Consider the following 21,434-nt stretch of genomic DNA (forward strand, 5'->3'; position numbering starts at 1 on the left):
ATAGTAATGGACCCATTTTCACACTCTCAGTTACATTATTAACATTGATATTATACATGTGGGTCCATAGATAAAAATGCTGTTGAATGTAGCTTTGATGCAGCAAGCTACTTTTGCTGTGTAGCTTAGTGTAGCTTGCTACAATTATCCCCGGGGATAGTTTCCCCTGTAGCTTAGCTACATTTAATCGAGAGTAACTTGTAGCTTAGCTTACTACATTTTCCAATTAGTTTACCCATCACTGGATAATGTAACATGATAGTTACTGTGTTTTCATTGGTGTCCCATTGTTTTGTGTTGTGCATTACAAACTCAAAAGCCATTAAGCTGTTGATGTCTTACAGCTACTGTCGCCGCAAGCCGTTGCTTAGGGCGAAGTGTTACGCTAAAAAAAGAGTACCTCTGTTTTCGCTCTTACAATAAGAATGTCGCTACAGCTTGGTTATAATATAAGTTACGGCGGTGTTTAATTACCACTGTGCAACGGCACTCTGGTGTACCGTAAGATATTGTTTGGTGTGCCGTGGAAGATTATGTAATTCTACCTGATAGGGTCAAAAATATTTTTTGCAAACCAGTAATTGTAATCCGCAAATGTGCCGTTGTTGAGTGTCTGTGCTGTCTAGAGCTCTGCAGAGTAACATCAATCAATCAATGTTTACTTATATAGCCCTAAATCACTAGTGTCTCAAAGGGCTGCACAAACCACTACGACATCCTCGGTAGGCCCACATAAGGGCAAGGAAAACTCACCCCCAGTGGGACGTCGGTGACAATGATAAATGGGTTGTACTTGTATAGCGCTTTTCTACCTTCAAGGTACTCAAAGCGCTTTGACACTACTTCCACATTTACCCATTCACACACACATTCACACACTGATGGAGGGAGCTGCCATGCAAGGCGCCATCCAGCACCCATCAGGAGCAAGGGTGAAGTGTCCTGCTCAGGACACAACGGACGTGACGAGGTTGGTACGAGGTGGGAATTGAACCAGGGACGCTCGGGTTGCGCACGGCCACTCACCCACTGCGCCACGCCGTCCCGACAATGATCACTATGAGAACCTTGGAGAGGAGGTAAGCAATGGATGTCGAGCGGGTCTAACATGATACTGTGAAAGTTCAATCCATAATGGATCCAACACAGTCGCGAGAGTCCAGTCCAAAGCAGTGAGAGTCCCGTTCACAGCGGAGCCAGCAGGAAACCATCCCAAGCGGAGGCGGATCAGCAGCGCAGAGATGTCCCCAGCCGATACACATGTAATACTCTTCCATATCAGTAGGTGGCAGCAGGTAGCTAATTGCTTTGTAGATGTCGGAAACAGCGGCAGGCAGCGTGCAGGTAAAAAGGTTAAACCAAAAATTTAAAAAAGGCGGGTGCCGCTAAGAAAAGGCATTGAAGCTTAGGGATGGCTATGCAAAACTATGCTAAAACTGAACTGGCTGCAAAGTAAACAAAAACAGAATGCTGGACAACAGCAAAGACTTACAGCGTGTGGTGCAGACGGCGTCCACAAAGTACATCTGTACATGCCGTGACAATCAACACCAAAAGGTGCGCAATGACAAGAACTAAAACCATACACACAGGAAAACACAACAAAAAACTCAAAATAAGTCATGGCATGATGTGACAGGTGGTGACAGTACACCTACTTTGAGACAAGAGCTATAGTGATGCATGGTTGGTTATGGTTTGAATTCATATCCAACAATTGCGAGAATGATTTTTTTTTTTACCGACAATATCGGGTGTGCTTTGGGATTTTTCCCATAAAAAAAACGTGCTTTGGCTCAGAAAAGGTTGAAAAATGCTGGGTTACAGAACGTAAATGAAGTATTGTTGGCGGCTTTTGGATGCATTGTTAAAGTGATTTAGAGGCAGAATGGATTTATCCCATTAGCTGCATTTCTAGCCACTTAAAAGAAGCCAAATATTATTATTTTTTTCTTTTTGTCTCTAATAATGATTGTGAACGATAGGCAACATTTTACAAAAGTGCAGTTCTCCTTTAACTGTATCTGCAAAGGAAATAAAGGAGCTTCTCCCATCTTATCACCTGATTGTGACTCCCTAAAACAAAAAGTGACAAAGTTAAGCTTTGGGAAGCTGCTCTGATTACACCTGATTGAATTATTTGACATGTCACATGGTCATGCGACGTGCTTATCAGTTACCAGTCGATGATTGGTGTGAGACACCAGCCAGAAAAGTATAGCACTTCTTTCACGCTATTATTTTTAGACTTGAGGGGAATTATATGTCATTTTGGAGTGGGTGGAAATGTGAGTAGATGCTGCTGTTTGGTGTACTTTTCTGAAGGGTACACATGGATTGACTGTGGACAAGTCCGAGGGTCACTGCCTTGCATAAAGGGCATGGTTCCTGTGTCTCCCCCCCCCTTCTAAGAGAGCCGGGGCATATCCTTCGATTCTAACTAAGGAAACCCAAACGCAAGATAAGCCCATGTCCAGTAGGAAATATGACAACAGTTATTTTGTGGACGTTTCACAAAAAACAAGGAAAGATAGGTTAATGTTAAGGCAAGCAAATATTTACAAATGAACAACTAACCAAGAGCCAACTGTTGTTGGCTATTAAAGAGAAGTAATACATTTAAGAGAATAAAGTTGAAATACCGTCAGAAAAAAGTCTGAAATGTATGAGTTACGTACCTTATTTACAAAGAAAAAAAATCTATAAAAATTTGAATATAGTCGTAATTTAATGCAAAAAAATTGGTCAAAGTATTGTTTTTTTATAAAATGACAAAATTTAATATAGTTTGAATTTTAAAGTTGTAAAGTATACATATGTATGCAAAAAGTTGTACTTTTATGAAAATATAATTAAAATATTACTAGAACAGTAAAAATCATGCAACAATAACATTTAAATTTTACAAAAATAATTTCAGATTTTTAAATAATTTTACATTTTAAATTTGCAATAAAGGGGAATACAATCAAAAATATTAATGCTAAAAAATTATGGGGAGCCCTTGTCAGTTTAAGTTAAATGAATAAGTACAGAAAAGTAAAGTCAAAATATTATCACAAAAGTCCTAAAAAGTTTTACAGTACTTCAGAAATGATGAAGTGACACGGTTACCAGAAAAGTCATTAAAGTAATTTCTTAAAAAATGCACAAAAGGAAAAATGTAAGTCCTTAGCCAATGCAATGAAAAAAAGCTGCTTACAGTGACTTCTGCCTTGAACAAGAGCAAACAGTGAGCACCTCGACTTGTCAAGACTTCAAATGAAGGAGAGATGTGACTTTTCTCCACTGTTCCTGAGATGCTCATGATAAAATTAACCTCCCTCTCTCTCTCTGCCTGATTGTAAACAACTTCCAAGGAGGATGCCAAATCAAACACGTCTTTTTCGGAGGAAAAAAACCCAACCTCGCTTTTGGCAGACACGCAACCCACCACTTTTGCTCGCATAGTTTTGCAATGCATGAAGAAGATGGAAAAGAAGAAGCTGCCCACTCACGCGCCTCGTGGATGCCCGGGTTATCGGTGAACTCCAGCACGTAGAGGTGGCGCCCCTCCACGCTGCGTCCGATGCTGTAGACACGCGTGACGTAGGGACACTCGCTGTGCACGGCGAACAAAGCTCTCACCATGTCCTCGTAACGGTGATGCTGGAACTCCGAGCCGGCCGCCAGGAGCCCCAGCAGCCACGGCAGGAGCGCGGGGAGCCAGGGGAGGGGAGCCCTGGCCCAGTGCATGACGGCGATGTCTCTCGAGTGCAGGAAACGACAAAAAAGGGACCAGGCGCTCAGTGTGTAGTCTCTCTCTCTCGCACATGTATTTTCCCGTGCACACAGCAAACCTAGTGATTGGGGCTTCTATGTAAGTCTTCCCCCTCCCAAGCAGGAGAGCAAGTAAGGACAGCCTCCTCTTTCTCCTTCTTTGTCTCACTCTCCTCCTCCAACAGCTGCTTCCCTCCTTCTTCTCCTTTTTTTCCCTGTGGCTCCTTGTCAAGTACATGTTACTCGCTTAAAGCGCTACATGGAATGCTTCAAGTCACAACGCCCACATTACCCCCTACTTTTGGGGTTTGTGCAAACACCGGGGTTTCATTTCCACTCATTTTGGGTCCCCCCTTCTCTTTGTGCCCGACTCCCTTCCTGGGAAAAGAGGCTGGTTTCCAAGGCGCTGCTCTCTCCTCAGCTCCTCGGCCCCTACAGCCTTCAATCATCCATTCATTAACTCTTAAGTCAACACGCAGTTCTGCTATGCGTGTGTTTGTACCCCCAAGATGAGTCACAGCTCTGAAGCAACCTTTTGGACAAGTTTGTTGCTGTGCTTCCCTGCGTGCGCATACAATACCATCACACATGTTACAGGAAAAGCCAAAACGAATGCTGCAACCGAACTCCTGAAAGACACAAGGCCATGCCAAGACTGCAACCCCCTCTCCCTACAAAAACACACCCACCTACACACACATTGGCCATAGTGTGCGAGCAGGGCTGTCAGTCAAACCTGCTTGGAGTTGAGCAACTACTTGTGGAAGTTTAAAAAAAAAAGCAGAGGAAAAGGAAGGCCAAGCAAAGATTTACAAGTGGACAATTGAACAAGAGCCAGCTACTGTGCCACTATGTAAAGAAAAAGTTGTTAACAGAATTAAAAGAGAACTTTTTTTGTTGTTGTTGATTTTGCTTATCATTCCAAATCCTTGTGTAAGACAAGCACATATGTTTTCTTTTTTTTTAATGCATGACGTCGGTGACAATGATGACTCTGAGAACCTTGGAGAGGAGGAAAGCAATGGATGTCGAGCGGGTCTAACATGATACTGTGAAAGTTCAATCCATATTGGATCCAACACAGTCGCGAGAGTCCAGTCCAAAGCGGATCCAACACAGCAGCGAGAGTCCCGTTCACAGCGGAGCCAGATGTGAGTTTTCCTTGCCCTTATGTGGGCCTACCGAGGATGTTGTAGTGGTTTGTGCAGCCCTTTGAGACACTAGTGATTTAGGGCTATATAAGTAAACATTGATTAAAATACTTAGGTTTAAAAGTCTGCTTACTTTTGTACAATCAAGCACTTACAAACATCTAAACACCTCCATCAAGGTTTTATTATATACATGATGTAAGAATATATGTAATGCAGTAACAAGCACATTTCTAATAACAATCAAAATGTACTTATTTTAATTTTTTTATTTTATTTATTTTTTGTCCAGTCCAGCTACTCAGGCAAATCATATAGTTGATGTAGATGAATGATGACCATATCGGCTGTACAGACTTACTGTACAAAAGAGAAGTGTGGCATACTTCTCTTGTTGCCTTATTTGATTTTACTTTATTAAAATAATTTATATTATTATTATTTGGTGCAGCCGGGCCTGAGCGGGAGGGGGTAGAAAGAGAAAAAAGGAAGACAGAGGGGAAAATTGCGGGGATAAGACTGAGAGACAACAGCAAACACAACAACAACAGAACAACATCAGCAAATAGGATATGTACAAATATGATCAATCAATCAATCAATGTTTATTTATATAGCCCCAAATCACAAATGTCTCAAAGGACTGCACAAATCATTACGACTACAACATCCTCGGAAGAACCCACAAAAGGGCAAGGAAAACTCACACCCAGTGGGCAGGGAGAATTCACATCCAGCGGGACGCCAGTGACAATGCTGACTATGAGAAACCTTGGAGAGGACCTCAGATGTGGGCAACCCCCCCCCCTCTAGGGGACCGAAAGCAATGGATGTCGAGCGGGTCTAACATGATACTGTGAAAGTTCAATCCATAGTGGCTCCAAGACAGCAGCGAGAGTCCCGTCCACAGGAAACCATCTCAAGCGGATCAGCAGCGTGGAGCTGTCCCCAACCGATACAGGCGAGCGGTCCATCCTGGGTCCCGACGAGCGGTCCATCCTGGGTCCCGACGAGCGGTCCATCCTGGGTCTCGACTCTGGACAGCCAGTACTTCATCCATGGTCATCGGACCGGACCCCCTCCACAAGGGAGGGGGGGGACATAGGAAAAAGAAAAGAAGCGGCAGATCAACTGGTCTAAAAAGGAGGTCTATTGAAAGGCTAGAGTATACAGATGAGTTTTAAGGTGAGACTTAAATGCTTCTACTGAGGTAGCATCTCGAACTGTTACCGGTAAAAGTAATAGCAAATAAGCAGTTAGTGAAATAAATAATACAGAAATAACAATGAACATTATTACACTACAAATGGAGCAAACAAATACCAATAGAAATAGCACCATTGATAATGAATAATAACAATAATTACGAGGGGTGTGGGAAAAAATCGATTCGAATACGAATCGAATCGTTTACATTGTGCAATTCAGAATCGATTTTCATTTTTAAAAAATGGATTTTATTTAGTTTTTTTATTTTTTATTTTTTTAATCAGTCCAACAAACCACTACACAGTAACACCATGACAATGCAATCCAATTTCAAAACCAAACCTGACCCAGCAACACTCAGAACTGCAATAAACAGAGCAATTGAGAGGAGACACAAACACGACACAGAACAAACCAAAAGTAGTGAAACAAAAATGAATATTATCAACAACAGTATCAATATTAGTTAGAATTTCATCATAGCAGTGATTAAAAATCCCTTACTGACATTATCATTAGACATTTGTAAAAATGATTAAAAAGAACAATAGTGTCACAGTGGCTTACACTTGCATCGCATCTCATAAGCTTGACAACACACTGTGTCCAATGTTTTCACAAAGATAAAATAGGTCATATTTTTGGTTCGTTTAATAGTTAAAACAAATTTACATTATTGCAATCAGTTGATAAAACATTGTCTTTTACAATTATAAAGGTTTTTTTTGTTTTTTTTAAATCTACTACTCTGCTAGCATGTCAGCAGACTGGGGTAGATCCTGCTGAAATCCTATGTATTGAATGAATACAGAATCGTTTTGAATCGGAAAAATATTGTTTTTGAATCGAGAATCGAATCGAATCGGGAAAAAAAATCGATATATTATCGAATCGTGACCGCAAGAATCGATATTGAATCGAATCGTGGGACACCCAAAGATTCACAGCCCTAATAATTACCTTTATTTTGATCCTTTCAAGCATACAGCGGCATATTAACAAACAAAAGAAATGCATCACAATGTTCACTTATTCCTTGGACAACATCACTGATTACTACTCACTGCAGACTTCTTGAGAGACAACCAACATAATATAACATTACTTACTGTACAAAGTCTGCTCTCAGTAGGATGCAAACTGATAGAATGTTCATACACACTGTAAAAAAATTAAAAAAAAATCTGCACAATTTACTGTTACCTGATCAGTGGCCTTGTGGTTAGAGTGTCCGCCCTGAGATCGGTAGATCGTGAGTTCAAAACCATACCAAGTCATACCAAAGACTATAAAAATGGGACCCATTACCTCCCTGCTTGGAACTCAGCATCAAGGGTTGGAATTGGGGGTTAAATCACCAAAATGATTCCTGCTCACTACTCCCTTCACCTCCTAGGGGGTGAACATGGGAATGGGTCAAATGCAGAAGATAATGACAACACACCTAGTGTGTGTGTAACTATCAGTGGTACTTTAACTTTTTTATATTTAAATACTGGCAGCTGTGGTTATACAGTCACCATATATAGGACATTACGGTATGTTAATGTTGAATCGATTAATTTTACAGATAACTGTTTCTGCTTTGATTGATTGATTGATTGATTGAAACTTTTATTAGGAGAATGCACAGTTCAGTACATATTCCGTACAATTGACCACTAAATGGTAACACCCCAATAAGTTTTTCAACTTGTCCATGTTATTCATGGTAATATGCTTACGGTAGTCTACTATGAAAAAAACTGATGTATTGTTAATCTGTTTACAAAAAAACCTATAGAATTTACGATAAAATACAGACAGCTGTGTTTGCCAGGAATTCACAAAATAGGGCAAATTATAGTGTCGCCATCAGCTAATCCCCAGGTGCATGTCTTTGGGGGTGGGGAGAAGCCGGAGTACCCAGAGAGAATCCATATAGTCACAGGTAGAACATGCAAACTCCTGTGAATGGAACCTAGGACTTAGGTACACTGCTGCACCACACTGCCCTGTCACCAATGTTAGTATCTGCAAAATGCCTGTGTTTCCCAGACATGTAAGCATGTAAGCAGTAGAGGAGGATTTTAACTTGAAAGTATTTGTACAACCTTTCACTGGACAACTCACAACATGGCCTTCCGCAACATGTTCCTTCAAGTAAGCTATTAAAAATAAACTTTAAATGCTGCGTGCATCTCGTTTCAACAGTTTTAAACACACAGCGTAGTTCATTTTGATGCTATTTATAATGAAGCACATAGACATTAGACTTAGACAAACTTTAATGATCCACAAGGGAAATTGTTCCACACAGTAGCTCATAATTCAAGAACTCCTTCATTCCGCACTCCTTCCAGCTGTTTAATCACTCGCCATACAGCAATAGATGTTATCTGTCTTTTACCTGAAACCTTCTATGTTAGCTACTTCTCTTTGTTTTTAATCTTTATTCTCTATTTTCTGCTGGATTTACTCTCTATTTTATGCTGCAGCTGTCACATATACTGTAATATTGTACATGGTAATTGTTATATATTGTGTATATATGATATAGACTTAATATAATTTATCAGTATATATAATATACTGTACATATATTATGTAATTATTACGTATGTATGTTATATTTTATATATTGCTATATTTAGTCTAATTATACCTGCATTGTCCTTTCCATCCTTACACTTTCCATCATTGTAACTGGGATACTGTGTGGAACAATTTCCCTTGTGGATTATTAAAGTTTGTCTAAGTATAATGTCATAACCCCTCAATATCTGAAATGACTTGCCACAAAAATACAAGAAAACATGGTGTTCGCCAAAAGTTAACGGGGCTAAGGCTTTAACCCGGCCCCCTAAAATATTTAAGGGATGCTGAAAGTGTAATTTGGAATATCCAATCTGCAAAATGCATTGTATAATTTTTCATTATTTTCACAGTAAAGTTAGTGTTACTGTACGGCGTCCGTGCCAGCAACTTGAGGGTTCCTGGTTCGATCCCCAGCTTCTGCCATCCTAGTCACAACTGTGGTGTCTTTGAGCAAGACTTGCATGGTTAGGGCCTTGAATGGGAGCTCCTGCCATCAGTGTATGAATGTGTGTGTGTGAATGGGTGAATGTGGAAATAGTTTTAGAGTGCTTTGAGTACGTTGAAGGTAGAAAATGACTGTACAAGTATAACCCATTTACCATTCAAAATGGAAAAAAAAAAAATAGACATTGCACTTGTTGATGAGCCCATACATTCTCTGAAGTTTATTGTGTATGCACCGTGTTCCTCAAGGTTCTGTACATGAGTCCCTCCTGTTGCTCAACTGCAACCTTCAGCTGTTTCACACAATCTTGATTGTTGTACAAAAAGAAAACCCAAACATGTACCAAAACATGAGATAAAATACCCCCACATCATTTAGATAGTTTGCCTCAACTTTTAAGTCAAAATAAGCATTTATTCTGCTACATGTCAGATAAATCATCCTCGAAGTTCAACCTTTGATGAGTTGTAAGATGCGCATGCTGTGTATTCCATTTTAACATGCAAAAATTAACAGAAATATTACTAAAAGTTACACGGTGAGATGTTATAGAGTGACGGTATGGAAATATTACAGGTAGGCCTATGGCTTATAATATGGAGCTTTAGAAAAACAACATGTTCGTAAATACAGTACAGGACAAAAGTTTGAACACACCTTATCCTCGTTAAATGGGTTATCTTTATTTTCACGACTATTTACATTGTAGATTGTCAATGAAGGCATCAAAACTATGAATGAACACGTGTGGAGTTATGAACTTAAAGGCCTACTGAAACCCACTACTAGCGACCACGCAGTCTGATAGTTTATATATCAATGATGAAATATTAACATTGCAACACATGCCAATACGGACGCTTTAGTTTACTAAATTGCAATTCTAAATTTCCCGCGGAGTTTCTTGTTAAAAACGTCACGGAATGATGACGCGTGACGTCACGGACTGTCAGGAAATATTAGTGCAGCACCATTTGCGGCTAAAAGTCGTCTCTTTTCATCGCGAAATCAAACAGTATTCTGGACATCTGTGTTGCTGAATCTTTTGCTATTTGTTCAATTATTAATGGAGAAGTCAAAGTGGAAAGATGGAGTTGGGAAGCTTTAGCCTTTAACCACACAAACACACGGTGATTCCTTGTTTAAAATTCCCGGAGGTGAAGCTTTACAATGGATCAGAGCGGTCAAGCGAACATGGATCCCGACCACTTGTCAACCGGCAGGTTTCGGTGAGAAAATTGTGTTAAAAAATCGCCTCTTACCGGAGATATGTGGAGTTTGCGCCGTCCTTGTATCTGCCGTGACTTCCCTCAGACACTGGCCTCAAGACACCTGTGGACACACACCTCCGACTATCAGGTACTATTTAATCTCACTAAAACACTAGCAACACAATAGAGAGATAAGAGATTTCCCAGAATTATCCTAGTAAATGTGTCTAAAAACATCTGAATCCGTCCCAATGCAATCTTTTTTTTTTCTTTTCTTTTTATAGTCCGTCACTATCAATATCATCATCCACAAATCGTTCATCCTCGCTCAAATTAATGGGGTAATTGTCGTTTTCTCAGTCTGAATAGCTCTTGCTGCTGGAGGCTCCCATTTTAAAAAATGTGAGGACTTGAGGAGCCCTCACCCTTGTGACGTCATCGTCTGCGACTTCCGGTAAAGGCGAGGCTTTTTTATCAGCACCAAAAGTTGCTAACTTTATCGTCGATGTTCTCTACTAAATCCTTTCAGCAAAAATATGGCAATGTCGCGAAATGATCAAGTATGACACATAGAATGGACCTGCTATCCCCGTTTAAATAAGAAAATCTTATCTTGAAAACATGTTTTATATTCTAGTGTCTTTAAAATAGCCACCCTTTTGCTCTGATTACTGCTTTGCACACTCTTGGCATTCTCTCGATGAGCTTCAAGCACCCCTGTGAAGTGAAAACCATTTCAGGTGACTACCTCTTGAAGCTCATCAAGAGAATGCCAAGAGTGTGCGAAAAAGTAATCAGCGCAAAGGGTGGCTGTTTTGAAGAAACTAGAATAAAAACATGTTTTCAGTTATTTCATCTTTTCTTTGTTAAGTACATAACTCCACATGTGTTCATTCATAGTTTCGATGCCTTCAGTGACAATCTAAATTGTAAATAGTCCTGAAAATAAAGAAAACGCATTGAATGAAAAGGTGTGTCCAAAACCTTTGACCTGTACTGTATATATATGAAATATCCCAAAATACATACAAATAATTGATGAATATAATTAAATATAATTCAAGCAATAGATTTAAATCAATTGGTTTTTGGAGATTTTTTAATGCATTCATTTTACTGCAAATGACAATTTTCCATATACTGTACTGTAACGACATCTAGTGGTAGTCAAGTAACACTACAAGTATACAAATATATGATGTACTTACAACTTTTATCCGCTAGTAGGCAGTGGGCACCCAAGCAAACCTCAAAAGGGTTTTTGGGAGTGTTCATTATAAGGCAGATGTTGTGCTGTGCCCACCCCCATGTAGTTTATAGTGAGACTTCTTGACATTTGGACTTACATGAGCAGTTCTCTCTTGAGTCCTCCTGGAGTGGATGCTGCAGTTAGCAGGATGGACGCACTTTTGGTGTGGATGCTTTTGGGGATAACTGGAGCTTGTGGTGGGTCAAGCTTTAATGTTTTTTTTACTTGGCAATAAGAGACATAGTTTTAAATTCTGCTATGACATGACTTTGTCTTTACCTGGCTACATCATTTAATGATAATGGGGTAGGAATAAATAAGCTCTGCTTCTTCCTACTCCTTTTTAGACATGTTGGATGGTGCAAGTGTAAATATGTGATGTACTTAATAACCATTGCTGGTTATGATTTTATTCACCAAGGTTTAAATGTTTGCACCTCCAGAGGGGCCAGCACTTGTAAGCAGTGTCTCGCGGTGCACCCCAGCTGTGCATGGTGCGTCCAAGAGGTGGGTTCCCTTTACACTTATTTGACTGTTGCAAGGTGGTACATTTATTTTAATCAGCCAACTCTTATCTGCATTATAGGAATTTGAGCAGAAGTGTGCAACATATTCTCTCCCCTGCATTAACCAATTACACTTCCTGTATTCCGGTATTCTGTCTCCATCTACCAGGTTTTTGGTCAGGGCGAGGGCAGCTCGTCCCGCTGCGACCTAAAGACCAACCTGATTGCAGCAGGCTGTGCTGCGGTGGAGTCCCCACATAGCAGAATGCAAGTGCTAGAGGATCGGCCCCTCACTAAAAAGGCGGCGGGGGCCACTCAGGATGTAACTCAGATCAAGCCCCAGAAGCTCCACATCACCCTCAGGCCCGGTGAGCCAAAAGAGGTGTTGTTTCCTCTGAGACATAGAAGAATAAATTTGTGATTGTAGCGAATCTCAATCATGGTTAGATGTCAGTGTAACGGATGCCATTCAGTACGGCTGTGCCGAGTGTACTTTGATAAACCTTACTCAGTGACAACTTCAAGAGTAGAGCTGGCTATCGAGTTGACAACCCGGGCTTTTAGCTTGGGATGACGGCGACCCAGGTTCGAGTATCGGGTGTAACAGAAAAGCAGGGACCGAAACAGGCGTGTTACATAGAGTTGGTTAGTAGGCTGACTTAACGGTAGGTTTTTGGGGTTGGTTGTTTTGTTGGGCTGCGATGAGGTGGTGACTTGTCCAGGGTATTCCCCGCCTTCCGCCCGATTGTAGCTGAGATAGGCACCAGCGCCCCCCGCGACCCCAAAGGGAATAAACTGTAAAAAATGGATGGATGCAGGGACCGAAACAGGCGTGTTACATAGAGTTGGTTGGTAGGCTGGCTTGACGTTAGGTTTTTGGGGTTAGTTGGTTTGTTGGGCTCCGATGAGGTGGCGACTTGTCCAGGGTGTACGCCGCCTTCCACCCGATTGTAGCTGAGCTAGGCACCAGCGCCCCCCGCGACCCTAAAGGAATAAGCGGTAAAAAATGGATGGATGCACGGACCGAAACAGGCGTGTTACATAGAGTTGGTTGGTAGGCTGGCTTGACGGTAGGTTTTTGGGGTTGGTTGGTTTGTTGGGCTGCGATGAGGTGGCGACTTGTCCAGGGTGTACACCGCCTTCCGCCCGATTGTAGCTGAGATAGGCACCAGCGCCCCCCGCCACCCCAAAGGGAATAAGCGGTATAAAATGGATGGATGCAGGGACCGAAACAGGCGTGTTACATAGAGTTGGTTGGTAGGCTGGCTTGACGTTAGGTTTTTGGGGTTAGTTGGTTTGTTGGGCTCCGATGAGGTGGCGACTTGTCCAGGGTGTACCCCGCCTTCCACCCGATTGTAGCTGAGCTAGGCACCAGCGCCCCCCGCGACCCTAAAGGAATAAGCGGTAAAAAATGGATGGATGCACGGACCGAAACAGGCGTGTTACATAGAGTTGGTTGGTAGGCTGGCTTGACGGTAGGTTTTTGGGGTTGGTTGGTTTGTTGGGCTGCGATGAGGTGGCGACTTGTCCAGGGTATTCCCCGCCTTCCGCCCGATTGTAGCTGAGCTAGGCACCAGCGCCCCCCCCCCCCCGCGACCCCAAAGGGAATAAGCGGTAAAAAATGGATGGATGCAGAAACCGAAACAGGCGTGTTACATAGAGTTGGTTGGTAGGCTGGCTTGACGGTAGGTTTTTGGTGTTGGTTGGTTTGTTGGGCTGCGATGAGGTGGCGACTTGTCCAGGGTGTACGCCGCCTTCCGCCCGATTGTAGCTGAGATAGGCAACAGCGCCCCCCGTCACCCCAAAGGGAATAAGCGGTAGCAAATGGATGGATGGCAATCTATGTGGATAGCACCTTGAGATTCAAACGTCTGGATGATATGACAACTGTGGTTGATAACCTACTTGAATGTCTAACGGTTGAAATTTGTATGGAAAAAAGTAGAAATGTCATTATTAGTTGTATATACAGATCACCAGGTGCAAGCATTGCACATTTTACAGATTGGATGGAATGCCTGTTTTCAAAGAAGAGTAATGTTAATAAAGCTGTCTTCATTTGTGGAGACTTTAATATCGACCTTTTAAATCCCAGTAAAAATAACGATATAGTTAATTTCATTGACACAATGTACAGTATAAGTTTATATCCCAAAATCACCAGACCTAGTCGAATTTCATCCCACTCTGCCACTCTAATCGACAACATATTTACCAACGATATTGAAAATAAGACCGTAAGTGGGCTATTGATCAAAGATATCACTGACCACCTCCCAGTTTTTCTTATATTTGATTGTAACTACAGGACAAAAAAATTAGAAAAGCCAACCCAATACAGAAGAACGAGATCAGAGGAATCCATTAGTTCATTTAAACATGATTTACTGGAGCAGAATTGGGATGTAATTTATGAAAATGGTGATGTTAATAGTGCTTACAATATATTTTTGAGAATATTTAGGTCATTATATGATAAAAATTGCCCAATAAAAGAATGCATCAGCAAAGGAAAGTATACGAATTGTCCTTGGATCACAAAGGGATTGCAAAATGCTTGTAAAAAGAAAAACACTCTTTACAGGGAATTTATAAGATTGAAAACAAAAGAAGCAGAAAATAAATATAAAAAATATAAAAACAAGTTAACTAATATTATGAGGTCAAATAAGAGGGATTATTATAAGAAATTACTAGATGATAATAAAAATAATATCAAAGGAATATGGAATTTATTAAACAGTATTATAAGAAACAGTACCTCTTCAAATAACTATCCAACGTATTTCATGAATGATGGTAAAGAAAATGATAATATTGAAGATGTAGCTAATGCCTTCAATAAATTCTTTGTAAGTATTGGACCCGAACTTGCAGCAAAAATCCCAGATCCACGGACAACTGGTAAAAATATGGAGGGATTATTGGAGATAAATCTCAATTCTATGTTTTTAAATGCAGTGGGTGAAGAAGAAGTGTTGGATATTGTAAACAAATGTAAGAACAAAATGTCCACAGACTGCAATGACATTAGTATGGCATTGGTGAAAAATGTAATTACAGGAATATCAAAACCATTAACATATATCTGTAATCTGTCATTTCAAACCGGCACATTTCCGAATGAAATGAAAATAGCTAAAGTTATACCTCTGTTTAAAACTGGGAGCAAACATCACTTCACAAACTATAGACCCGTCTCTTTACTTCCACAATTCTCTAAAATATTAGAAAAACTATTCAATAACAGGTTAGATGCATTTATAGAAAAACATAATTTACTCCCTGACTGTCAATATGGGTTTAGATCAAACAGATCTACGTCAATGGCAATCATTGAAACAATAGAGGAAATCACAAATGCCATAGACAAGAAACAATATGCAATGGGAATATTTATTGATCTAAAAAAAGCATTTGACACAATTAACCATGATATATTAATCAATAAAATGGAAAAGTATGGAATCAGGGGAGTTGTACTAGACTGGCTTAAAAGTTACTTAAATAAGAGACAACAGTTTGTGAAGTTGGGGAATTGCTGTTCATCGTGTTTGGACATTGCTTGTGGTGTCCCCCAGGGGTCAGTGTTGGGGCCAAAATTGTTCATCCTGTATATCAATGATATCTGTAAAGTGTCTACATTATTGAAATTAGTGTTATTTGCTGATGACACTAATATTTTTTGTTCAGGGGATGATTTAAATCAATTACAGGAAGTCATTATGGAAGAAATGAGTAAACTAAAAGCTTGGTTTGACTATAATAAATTGTCATTAAACCTGACTAAGACTAAGTTAATGCTGTTTGGAAAGAGGACACGTGAAACAAGGGTACAGATACAAATAGATGGGGTGGATATTGAAAGGGTTTTTGAATTAAAATTCCTTGGAGTTACAATTGATTATCAAATTAACTGGAAACCACATATAAAACATGTACAGTCTAAGCTGTCAAGAAGCATCTCAGTAATAAATAAAGCAAAGCAGGTTCTAGATCACAAATCACTCCACATTCTCTACTGTTCATTAGTTTTACCATATTTAACCTACTGTGTGGAAGTTTGGGGGAATAATTATAAAAGCTCATTAAACTCAATAACTATACTTCAGAAAAGAGCTGTACGCATCATCAACAATGTGGGATATCTGGACCATACTCATTCACTATTCTTACAGTCAAAAATATTGAAATTTAATGATATTATTTTGTATCAAACTGCACAAATAATGTATAAAGCCAAAATAAATAAACTCCCAAGAAGCATTCAAAAATTGTTCAGCACACGAGAGGGGGATTATAATTTAAGGGGAAATTTTAATTTCAAAATGCTTAGTTGTAGAACGACCATCAAAAGTTTTTGTATTTCAGTCTGTGGAGTGAAACTATGGAATGGTTTGAATGTGGAGTTAAAGCAATGTCCAAACATAAACCAGTTTAAAAAGAAGTTTAGGTACATGCTATTCCAGAGGTACAGACATGAAGAAGGGCTTTGATATTGGGTTTCTTGTGTTACAAAAGAGTTAGGGGCTGCCCATTGAGGCACTGGTACTGCTGTTGTTTTTTTTGTTTTTTTTGTTTTTTCATGATACTATTTCCATGAGCACTTGTGGTAACGGTGTGGCTATGTATGTGTGTAGTGTGCATATGTATGTATATATTTATCATTTATTTATATACAAGCTCATTAAGTTTGTACGTAGAGTGAACAAGGAAGTTCGAGCTCAGAGTAATTTATGATTTAAAGAAAAGGGGTGGGATTAAATAAGTGTATACTTCTTCTCACTCCTTTTCAAATATGTTAAAAAAAAAAAAAAAAAAAAAAAAAAAAAAGTCGAATCCTCATTTGTTTTTTTTTTGTTTTTTTTTATTCTTCATTGTGATAATAGCCGTTAAGGCTACAGCACTGTATTGGATCATGCTTGCTCTTGTTTGTTTTTTTTTTGCATATTTGAAATAAAAATATATCAATCAATCAATCAATCAATGGATGCAGGGACCCAAACAGGCGTGTTACATAGAGTTGGTTGGTAGGCTGGCTTGACGGTAGGTTTTTGGTGTTGGTTGGTTTGTTGGGCTGCGATGAGGTGGCGACTTGTCCAGGGTGTACGCCGCCTTCCGCCCGATTGTAGCTGAGATAGGCAACAGCGCCCCCCGTCACCCCAAAGGGAATAAGCGGTAGAAAATGGATGGATGGATGGTTTGTTGGGTTGGTTGTGTTGTGGTGGATTTGTTGGCCTTAAAGTGTTGGAGTTAGTGGATTTGTTGGGTTATGTTTGGTTGGTCAGTCTTAATATGATTGAAGTCGGTTTGGCGTTGTGTTGTGTTGGGGCGGCTCGCTTGCTTTTTTGGGGTTTGGGTTATACTTTGGTAGGCCGGGTTAGAGTTTTTTGGGTTGGGTTGGGGTGGTTGGCTTTATTGCTTTTTGGGTTTGGTAGGTGGTTAGTTGATTATCGGGTTGGTTTCAGTGATTCTTTGGTGTTTATGGGTTTCGGTGTGTCGGTTGATAGGTTGGGTGAGTATTGAGTTGTCGGAGTTGGTTAATTTAGAGCAGTGGTTCTCAAATAGGGCCTGGGGGTACGTGAGATTTTTTTTTAAATATTCTAAAAATAGCAACAATTCAAAACTCCTTTATAAATATATTTATTGAATAATACTTCAACAAAATATGAATGTAAGTTCATAAACTGTGAAAAGAAATGCAACAATGAAAAATTCAGTGTTGACAGCTATTTATGGACATGTTCCATAAATATTGATGTTAAAGATTTCTTTTTTAGTGAAGATTTTTTTCGAGTTAAGTTCATGAATCCAGATAGATCTCTATTACAATCCCCAAAGAGGGCACTTTAAGTTGATGATTACTTTTATGTGTAGAAATCTTTATTTCTAATTGAATCACTTGTTTATTTTTCAACAAGTTTTTAGTTATTTTTATATCTTTTTTTCCAAATAGTTCAAGGAAGACCACTACAAATGAGCAATATTTTGCACTGTTATACAATTTAATAAATCAGAAACCGATGACACAGTGCTGTATTTTACTTCATCTCTTTTTTTCAACCAAAAATGCTTTGCTCTGATTAGGGGGTACTTGAATTAAAAAAATGTTCACAGGGTTACATCACTGAAAAAAGGTTGAGAACCACTGCTTTAGAGGATCAGTAGGTTTGGTACCTTGGTAGGCGGTTTTATTTTTGAGTTGATGCAGTTGATTGTGTTGTGCTAGGGTAGCTAAGTTAGAAAGCTGGGTTAGAGGTTTTTGGGTTGTGTTGGGTGTGCATGGCTTCATTGTTCTTTGGGTTTGGTGAGTGGTTGCTTTATTAGTCATGGTTCGCTTTGTTGACTCTTTTTTTTGTATGGGTTTTGTTGTGTTGGTTGATAAGTTGGGTTAGTATTGAGTTGTCGGGGTTGGTTGAGCTGCTTAGATTTGGAGGGTTGGTTTGGTTGGTTGAGTGGAATCGGTGATGGACTTTTTAATGGCTTGGTTTAAATGTAGAATAAACACTTTTTTTTATCCCTTTTTACAAGATGATGCCAAGCGCTTCACGGTTAAGGTACGGCAGGTAGAGGACTACCCCGTGGACCTCTACTACCTCATGGATCTCTCCTACTCCATGAACGACGACCTGTACCGCCTGAGGACGCTAGGGAGGGGTTTGGCCGAGGCCATGAACCGGGCCACCAGCAACCTCCGCATGGGCTTTGGGGCCTTTGTGGACAAACCACTGTCCCCTTACATGTACATTTCTCCTAAAGAGGCTGTCAAGAACCCTTGCTTCAGGTACAAGCTTTTGGTTTTTGTTGTCTGCTTCAGGGGATCATTAAAAGATCAGACAGAGCCACAGCACTTGTTAAAAACTTACGGCGGCTTCTTTTCTGCTGAGTCAACCGCACTTAAAAAAGTAATCTGGTTAGAGAGCTACCGTAAGATTAAGACTAATTTACCCGAGCAAATGGGCACTTGTTAAAAATTCTACCCTATAACCACCCGTCCTATTCCTATTTATTGATCTATGAACTTCTGTTTGATTGGCAGCATCAACACCACCTGCCTGCCTCAGTTTGGCTACAAACACGTTCTGTCTTTAACGGAGAAAGTGAATCGCTTCACAGAGGAAGTAAGGAAGCAGATTGTATCCAGGAACCGGGACGCACCCGAGGGAGGTTTTGATGCCATCCTCCAGGCCGCTGTCTGCAAGGTGAGGAAGAGTCACTCGTCTAATTTTTTTGCTGTAGAAATTGACCTATTGTGTTTTTATGGAGACCAGGAGCAGATCGGCTGGCGTCCCGGCGCGTCCCACCTCCTCATCTTTACCTCGGACGCCAAGACGCACGTGGCGCTGGACGGTCGCCTCGCCGGGATCGTGCGGCCCAACGACGGACGGTGCCACCTCAACTCGGACAACTTGTACAGCATGTCTACCACCATGGTTAGCGTGTGGTGTGTGTGTGTTTGTCGCTCACAGGTGGTAAAGGTGTGTGTATAATGCTGAGTAAACACGTTTACCCGCCCCCATTCTCTCTACACAGGATTACCCATCCCTCGCGCTCATTACGGAGAAGATGTCAGAGAACAACATCAACCTCATCTTTGCTGTCACCAACCCTGTGGTGCCATTGTACCAGGTTAGTGGGGTTGCTATGTTATGCTGGGATGTATTAGCACACATTACAGTCTTTGTTTAATTTCTTTCTTTGGCTTTTTGGCTTTTCTATGGAATTTATAGTTTCCAGGTAATTTTCACAATCTATTTGAGTGACTGAAAAATACAGAAAAAAATAGTTCTAGACTCAAATGCAAACCGGGAAGAATGGCTGCTACTGCCGTTCTGTTATTACTTAATCCTGAACATGCAGCGCTTTCTTCAACGCTTCCAAACCTCAATGGCTTGACAGAGACATTTTTGAACGCCACTCTGGAGGAATGGAAATTTAGAATTTATTGCCTGTGCACATTGTCCTGATTCAGCAAGTTGCAAGTAGAGGTTAGTGAGAATGACAAATGATTGGGGACAGCGTTTGTTTCTTTTGGAAATGGGAAAAATATTAAGAATGACACATTGTTTGACGATTATGTTCCAATCATTTACACTGAGGGTAAAGTCTAGTAGTGTTCTGTGTTCTGCAATATAGGTAGGATAGCATATTTAAGTATTGTTAAGTATACTGTAGTATAATATATGTAGCCTATGGCATCACACAGTATGGTTTGGTATATTGCTGAGATAGGCTCCAGCACCCCCCGCGACCCCAAAAGGGACAAGCGGTTGAAAATGGATGGATTATAGAATGACATTGTACTTAATAGTGGGGCAAAATGCTAGTAGTATGGAATGGTATTAGGGTTGCTGTAAAAATGAAATTCACATCTGAATCACATTTCTTATTTATTCTGATTCAAAAACGATTTATAATTTTCAAAAGTAATATATGTTTGTATTCTATTTTTTTAATACATTTTCAGAAAAAAAAAGGTATACCATTTTTTAGGCCATCTATGTGCTTCCTGCATTTATACGTCTTATGTCAGCAGCCAAGAGTAGCTTTTATAACCTGTAACCTCTTTTGAAAGGTTTTATTATAATTTTTATACCAAATAATAATAATATGAAAATCCGTTTGAATTCAGAATACATTTTGAATCAAATCACCACTTCAAAAGTCGGAATCAAATTGAATGGTATAGCATGATGTGTTACTGTATTGTATATTGTAGTTTAGTTTTTTATGGTAGATATATTACAGTATATGATATCATATGGTACCCTATTACATGGTACAGTACAGAATCCTATGGTACTGTATCATATGATAAGTTAAATATGGTAACAATATAGCATTGTACAGTGTGTTATAGTATTTTACTGTGAATGATAGTATATGATATACTATGGTACTATGCAGTATAGTAAAATACTAAAGTACAAATAGAATCGTATGATATGCTATGCTATTGTATTTTATAGCATGGTGTATAGCGTGGTATAGTATAGGATGCTATAATATGATGTAGTTTTGTCCCGTTGCTTGCAGCATGACCCCAAAATACGGAGAACAGCTGGTGGAATGCAGGTAAAAGTATACTTAATAACAACAGAAGGCAAGTGCAGCTCGGGAGTGCACAAGACACAAACACATACTGTCTCTGAAAAGAAGCCTCGACTATCAGTAAAATGATTCCTGATCCAAATGATGGCTTATAAATGAGCCTGCTTGGCAACCGGGAACAGGTGTGTCCAGGTTTTTAATCAGAGGAAAGCGAGGAAATTCTCAGGCCTGTTGTGCCATCCATCCATCCATTTTCTACCGCTTGTCCCTTTCGGG

At 40.0% G+C, this 21,434-nt stretch overlaps 2 protein-coding genes across 6 annotated transcripts in view; one reads left to right on the top strand and one right to left on the bottom strand.

Moving 5' to 3' along the window:
- cpn1 (carboxypeptidase N, polypeptide 1) overlaps positions 1-3,937 on the bottom strand; it is a 28,648-nt gene extending 24,711 nt beyond the window's left edge. Inside the window, exon 1 of the mRNA XM_061909634.1 lies at positions 3,498-3,937. Coding sequence (XP_061765618.1) covers positions 3,498-3,735 — 238 coding nt within the window. The 5' untranslated portion in view covers positions 3,736-3,937. The remainder of the gene's footprint in view (positions 1-3,497) is intronic.
- Positions 1-21,434, top strand: part of LOC133558337 (integrin beta-3-like) — a 92,090-nt gene that overhangs the window by 35,009 nt on the left and 35,647 nt on the right. For 2 of the 5 annotated variants that reach the window (XM_061909630.1, XM_061909631.1), the window contains exons 3-8: positions 12,045-12,108; positions 12,277-12,475; positions 18,639-18,891; positions 19,147-19,309; positions 19,379-19,540; positions 19,641-19,736. In XM_061909630.1, the coding sequence (XP_061765614.1) occupies positions 12,045-12,108; positions 12,277-12,475; positions 18,639-18,891; positions 19,147-19,309; positions 19,379-19,540; positions 19,641-19,736 (937 nt within the window). Of the gene's footprint in view, positions 1-11,677; positions 11,799-12,022; positions 12,109-12,276; positions 12,476-18,638; positions 18,892-19,146; positions 19,310-19,378; positions 19,541-19,640; positions 19,737-21,434 lie in introns of those variants that run through there. The other 3 variants (XM_061909632.1, XM_061909629.1, XM_061909633.1) reach the window with 3 other exon arrangements.

The sequence above is a fragment of the Nerophis ophidion genome, linkage group LG08 (genome assembly GCF_033978795.1).
Source record: "Nerophis ophidion isolate RoL-2023_Sa linkage group LG08, RoL_Noph_v1.0, whole genome shotgun sequence".
NCBI lineage: Eukaryota > Metazoa > Chordata > Actinopteri > Syngnathiformes > Syngnathidae > Nerophis > Nerophis ophidion.